The 6,740-nt window shown below is 53.0% G+C and overlaps 1 protein-coding gene across 1 annotated transcript; it reads left to right on the top strand.

Moving 5' to 3' along the window:
- The first annotated feature begins 4,982 nt into the window (after positions 1 to 4,982).
- Positions 4,983 to 6,169, top strand: LOC120644583. The gene has a single exon (XM_039921231.1). The coding sequence runs from the start codon at positions 5,055 to 5,057 to the stop codon at positions 5,919 to 5,921; it is 867 nt and encodes a 288-aa protein (XP_039777165.1). The 5' UTR covers positions 4,983 to 5,054; the 3' UTR covers positions 5,922 to 6,169.
- The last annotated feature ends 571 nt before the right edge of the window (positions 6,170 to 6,740 follow it).

Below are 6,740 nucleotides of genomic sequence, written 5' to 3'. Positions count from 1 at the left end.
GAGCGGCACATGCATTTCTTATGTGCATGCCCATCAAAATAGCTAGTGGTTCTTCTCTGCCAACATAGGATTGACGCAAAAAAATGTTCTCATTAACTGCGCCAAAATAAAGGTTGTAGGATCGTCCATGTATGAAGTTCTCTTGCATGCTTATAAAATGTAACCAGGATCGACACACATGTACCCATATAATTCTTACTCGCACCAACAAAAAAAATAGTAAGATTGACAATGTATGTAGTTCTTGTGCGTGCTAATAGAAAATAAAAAAGATCGACGCACACAAAATTCTTGTTCGTGCCAACAAAAAGGCAACATGATCAACAATACCTTGAAGTTCTTATGTGCGTGTGCCAAGCAAAAAGTTATTTCGCCGAGACAAACAATTTTTTTTATTACGCATAATAACAAAAACTCATTTGGACAAATGATCAAACAGATATTGCATGACAATACAAAAGCTACTTTGATTAGCACACATGCAGTTCTTATATGCATGGCACAGAAGAAAGCCACTTTGATCATCGGCACACTTCCTATATATGCGCACGAGCAGTAAGCCAGTTAGATTGACAGCGTGTGAAGTTGTTGTATGTGCCAAAAGAAATCTAGATCGATGAGCACAAACAAATTTCTTGTTACACATGGTAACAACAAAAAATAATAATTTGGACTGAGGAACGTACAAGAAGATATTGCATGACAATAGAAAGATACTTTGATCGACACACATCAAGTTCTTATATACATGACACCAGAATAAAACCACTTTGATTCGCACACTTCCTATGTGCGCCAACAGAAAGACAGCCAGTTGGATCGACAGCGTATGCGTCACCAGAAAGCCAGTGCGATCGATACAAACAACGTTTTTTTGTTATGCATGCTAACAAAAAACCATTCGGGCCAACGCGGAAGAAGCTAGTATTGCGTGGCAATGGAAAGCTTCTTCGATCGACAAATAGGAAGTTCTTCTGCGTGGCACCAGAAAAGCTACGTTGCTTGGCACACATGAATTCCTATGGGCGCCAACAGAAAGTCCGTGCGATCGATACAAACAACATTTTTTTTTGTTATGCATGCTATCAAAAAACATTCAGGCCAACGCGCAAGAAGCTAGTATTGCGTGGCAATGGAAAGCTTCTTCGATCAACAAATAGGAAGTTCTTCTGCGTGGCACCGGAAAAGCTACTTTGCTTGGCACTCAGGAATTCCTATGCGCCAACAGGAAGCCATCTAGATAGATTGACAGCATATGTGCCAACAAAAAGCCAGTGCGACCGACACAAACAACATTTTTTTGATTATGCATGCTAACAAAAAGAAAACCATTCGGGCCAACAAAAAGCTAGTAGATTGCGTGGCAATGGAAAGCTGCATCGATTGGCAAATAGAAAGTTCTTCTGCACGGCACCGGAAAAGCTACTTTGCTAGGCACACAGGAATTCCTATGTGCGCCACCAGAAAGCCACCCGGCTGGACCGCCACGCTCGAAGAAGAACGAGAAGAGCCAAGGCCCACCACAAAAGCCCTCCACCTTTCCAGCAAGCCCTAACGTCCGAAAGACATGCAGGATTGACATGGATGATAAAATTTCTATATGTGGCGATAGAAGCCGCGTTGGTTGAATCGAGTAGTCACATGCATTTCTTATGTGCATGCCCATCAAAATAGCTAGTGGTTCTTCTCTGCCAACATAGGATTGACACACAAAATGTTCTCATTAACTGCGCCAAAATAAAGGTTGTAGGATCGTCCATGTATGAAGTTCTCTTGCATGCTATTATAAAATGTAACCAGGATGGACACACATGTATCCATATAATTCTTACTCGCACCAACAAAAAAAGGCAGTAAGATTGATAATGTATGTTGTTCTTGTGCGTGCTAATAGAAAATAAAAAAGATCGACACACACAAAATTCTTGTTCGTGCCAACAAAAAGGCAACATGATCAACAATACATGAAGTTCTTATGTGTGTGCCAAACAAAAAGTTAGTTCGTCGAGACACAATTTTTTTTGTTACGCACAATAACAAAAACTCATTTGGATGAATGAGCAAATAGATATTGCATGACAATACAAAGCTACTTTGATTAGCACACAAGAAGTTGTTATATGCATGGCACGGAAGAAAGCCACTTTGATCATCAGCACACTTCCTATATATGCGCGTGAGCAGACAGCGTGTGAAGTTATCGTGTGTGCCAAAAGAAATCTAGATCGCTCGCACAAACAAAGTTCTTGTTACACATGGTAACAAAAAAAATTATTTGGACCAAGGAACGTACAAAAAGATATTGCGTGACAATAGAAAGATACTTTGATCGGCACACAAGAAGTTCTTATATACACGACACCAGAATAAAACCACTTTGATTCGCACACTTTCTATGTGCGCCAACAGAAAGCCAGCCAGTTGGATTGACAACGTATGCGCCAACAGAAAGCAAGTGCGATCGACACAAACAATATTTTTTTTGTTATGAATGCTAACAGAAACCATTCGGGCCAACGCTCAAGAAGCTAGTATTGCGTGGCAATGGAAAGCTGCTTTGGTCAACACATAGGAAGTTCTGCTGTGTGGCACCATAAAAGCTACTTTGCTTGGCACATAGGAGTTCCTATGCGCGCCAATAGAAAGCCAGCCAGTTAGATTGACAGTGTATGTGCCAACAAAAAAGCCAGTGCGATCGACACAAACAATGTTTTTTTGTTATGCATGCTAACAAAAACCCATTCGGGCCAACGCACAAGAAGCTAGTATTGCGCGGCAATGGAAAGCTGCTTCAATCAACAAATAGAAAGTTCTTCCGCGTGGCATCGGAAAAGCTACTTTGCTTGGCACATAGGAATTCCTATGCGCGCCAACAGAAAGCCACCAGCAAGACCGCCACGCTCGAAGAAAGAACGAGAAGAGCCAAGGCCCACGACAAAAGCCCTCCACCTTTCCAGCAAGCCCTAAGAGCATCTCCAAGAGATTAGCAATAGCAATAGCTAAATTTAGAAATTTAAAAGCTAGCTAAAGAATAAAAAGCTTCCTAAACTGCCAAGCTTTCCAACAGACTCTCTAAACTAGACTCTTCATCTGATGCAGTACCAGTGAGCCCCACATGTCATACTCCTTATTTTCTTCCTTTCTCCACCGCGAGCCGCATCTCGCCGCGAGCATCTCCGCCGCCCGCCGCCCCACAGACGAGCTCGGCCGTGCCGTCATGCGCATCCTTCCTGATCTCTTTGCTCCAAATCCAAACAAGCCAGCAAGCCAAGCGCCCCCTCCTCTGATTTCTCTTCCACCAAAGCAGCACCTTGCAGCTCTCTCTCTCTCTACTCTCAATTTCTTCTCCCTCTGTGCAAGAACGAGCAGAGGTCACCGCGTCCAAACTACTCCAGCCACAAACCATCAAATCCAAATCCCTGTCACCTGGGGTCTACACATCTTGGCTCCCTCTCCGCCACGTGCCCTCAGCTCCGCTCCGCCGCCGCGCGCCCACAGCTTCGCTCCACCGCCGTGTGCCATCTCCGCCGTCGCCGTGTGCCCTCTCGAGCTCCGCTCCGCTCTGCTGCGCCAGCGACCCTCCCTCCCTTCTCCGCGAGCTTCGAAAGCTGTGCAGGAGGGCGCGCTGGAGGGCTCCCGGGAATTATGGGAGGGCATGGCTAACCGCGTTCGTTCAGCATACAATGCGAGCTGCTGGGCTTGGTTGGCGAGTTGGATAGCGAGGACATGAGTTTAGAGAGGCCGTTGGATTTTATTTTTATTACAGTTTTATTATTTTTAGCTAGGTAACTCATTTTAAAGAGTCTCTTGGAGATGCTCTAACGCCCGAACGACATGCAGGAGCGGGCACCATCATTACCCACAACGCGCACCGCTAAGCGTATCCCTAGAACCCCCTCTGGTCAGATCCGGATCCCCCCGCAGAATGCGCCAGGGACACCGTAGAATTCCACGACGTTTCTGGTAAGCCAACGCATCGGATAAAAATGAAAAATTACAGTGAGATGGAGCCGCATTGGTTTGCGGGGAAACCCAGCTACTCTCCGGCCATAACGCTCCTCTCTTTCCATGCACGGTCAGAAACGTTGCGGTAGGTTACACGTCGCGAGGAGTGAAAATTTCGAAAAAATATCGTGTTCGTCACCAAACATCCTATGAGAAAACTCAAACGACTTTACTTTAAAAAAAGAAATCAAACGAGTCCCATGCTACTGCGTCGACCGCTTCTGGGGACCCGTGGCTAACGAAATCCCAGCACGATCGACCGATCACCGCCGAGATCTCGGGCGACCGGTCTTGCATTGCATTGCATCTCGATCTCCGGGGTCAAACTCTCTGCATCGATCTCCCTTTCGTGTGCCCGCGGGCACCAGTCACAGTGCTACTCGCCTGTTTCTCTTTTTTTTTTCCTTCCTGGATGTACGTGGTCAGTGATGATGCCGTGGTGCTGGCCGACGTGGCCGTGGCTTGGCCCGCCCGCCCGCCCGAGCAAAGAGGTTTCCAATTCCGTCTCCCCCGAGGCCCGAGCCGCGCCGCGCCGGCGACCCGAGTCCGGGCCATCTCTCTCGCAGTGGCCGTGGCTTGCTGGTCCTGGTCGCCCTCCACACGTGGGCACCGACTGACCCCGACGCGACCGACTCACTGACACCCTCGCTCGCATTCGCATCTTTCAACCAGCGGCGCCGTCGACCACCACCCGCACGCTCCCCCCCTCTCTCTCTCACTACAGTGCAGAGAAAAGAAAAGAGGGGGGAAAAAGAAAAAGAAAAAGAAAAGGGAAAAAGTCACGGAGAGCCAGGCGAGCCAGCTGCTGGATCCAGACGACGAGGCGAGGCGAGGGGAGGGGCCCCCTTAAAAAAACCGCCGGTCAAAGTGTCAAACCTGCCACCACGCCGGTGGGCCCCCCGCGTGCCCCCACCTCACCTCGTCGTCCCATCCGCCTCGCCCCTGCCTCTTATACCCACCACCCCACTCGTCGCCCGCCCCCACCTCCTGCTTCCTCCCCTCCCCTCTCCTCGCCGCTCCCCTCTCTCGTCAGGCTGCTAGCTCCGGCCATGAGGCAGTGGAAGTCGCTGGTGCCGGCGGTGCACCTGCACGCCCCCGCGCCGCCCTGCTTCCCGCACCCGCACCCGCCGTCGCCCTGCCCCTCGCCGCCCAGGGACGCGGGGGACGGGGATGAGGGCCGCCACCAGCTGAGCCGGCCTCCTCCCCCGGAGCACCAGCAGCAGCCGAAGGTGGTGCGGCTGGTGGGGTGCGACGGGCGGGTGCGCGCGTACCCGCCGCCGGTGACGGCGCGGGATCTGATGCAGCAGCACCCGCGGCACCTGGTGTGCCGCGCCGACGCGCTGCTCATCGGGGAGCGGATCCCCGCCGTGGCGCCCGGGGAGGAGCTCCAGCCCGGGCAGGCCTACTTCCTCCTCCCCGCGCACCTCTTCCGCTCGGTCCTCTCCTTCGTCTCCCTCGCCTCCTCGCTCCTGCTCCTGCTCTCCACGACGCCCTCCTCCAAGGGCGCGGGCGCGCCGGGCGGCGGCAAGGCGGCGGCGGCCCCCGGCCGGCCGTTCGAGCTCTGCCGCACCGCCGCCGGCGCGCTGCAGATCAAGTTCTCCGACGACTTCCTCGTCGGCGGCGCCGGGGCCGGCGGGGACGGGGCGCGGCGGGACCGGGAGCGGGAGCCCGCGGCGGCGGTGCTGCGCGGGGACGCGCGGCTCGCCAAGGAGTACGAGGAGCTCGTCGGGTACGGCAAGTCCCGCCGCTGGGCGCCCAAGCTGGAGACCATCGAGGAGGTCGCCGCCGTCGCCGCCGCCGGCGCGCCCAAGCCGGAGCGCAGGAAGAGCCGCGCGCTGCCGTTCCTCGGGCGCCTCGGCAGCCGGCGCCGGCGGGACGCGTGCGGCGGCGCGGGCGCCGTGGCGTGCTCCGGGTAGCCAGCTAGGGTCCTTGGGGTGGGTCCGGGTGGTTTAGGTAGCTTGCCCGGCCGCCGGCTCGCCGTCCGGCCGGCCGGCCCGGGCGCTCTTGATCTGTAATTAGGGGGAGACAAATTTTGGTGCCGCATCTGTAAAAATGGGGTGGCCGACAGATTTTCCTCCGCCGTCTCTCGTGCTCCCCGCCGCCGCGGGATCTCCTTCCTGTGTGCTACTGTAACGAACGGAACGGAACGTGCTGTGCTTCCAGATGCCGGCCAGTCACCAGCGGCAGCCATTACCGTTACCTCCTCCTGCTGCCTGCAGTCGAGCGGCCGGAAATGGGGGAAATTCGAACCCAACGATTATTTTTTCAGCAGTCTGATGATCAGGCTCTGGTCGCTGGTAAACGTGACGTCACCTGCCGGCCTGGCCTCCTGGGCGTGCTCCGCGACGGGTCAAACTCAAACAGGGACGCGAACTGAGCAAGCGGCGGCAGCGGAGCATGCATCGTCCGGCCACGGAGTCAGGCGGAGAGATTAAGGGAGGATTCGCTTGGTAAATCCTTATCCGAAGCTAGGTAGAGCCCGGATCATACGCGCGCCCCGATCTTAGGCGTTCTCCAACGCCTCCCCCCAAACCCCCCTCCCCCTGTGTGGGGGAGCTTTAGAGGGGAGGGTGCCGTCCAACGGCACCCCCTAAAGCTCCCTCTACGTAGGGATGGAGTTGAATCTCCCCCCACATATAGGGGGAAATTACAACTCTCTCTATACTCTAATCACGTTATTTGTTTGTGATAAAAAATTTATTTGAATTTCGTAATTTGATAACAATATGTATTAT

Source organism: Panicum virgatum, chromosome 8K (genome assembly GCF_016808335.1).
Source record: "Panicum virgatum strain AP13 chromosome 8K, P.virgatum_v5, whole genome shotgun sequence".
Lineage (NCBI taxonomy): Eukaryota > Viridiplantae > Streptophyta > Magnoliopsida > Poales > Poaceae > Panicum > Panicum virgatum.
This window is presented reverse-complemented; position numbering and strand designations above follow the sequence as displayed.

What these genes read in the sequence shown, in the direction of transcription:
- LOC120644583 (XM_039921231.1), top strand. Translation starts at nt 5,055, where the DNA reads ATGAGGCAGTGGAAGTCGCTGGTGCCGGCGGTGCACCTGCACGCCCCC.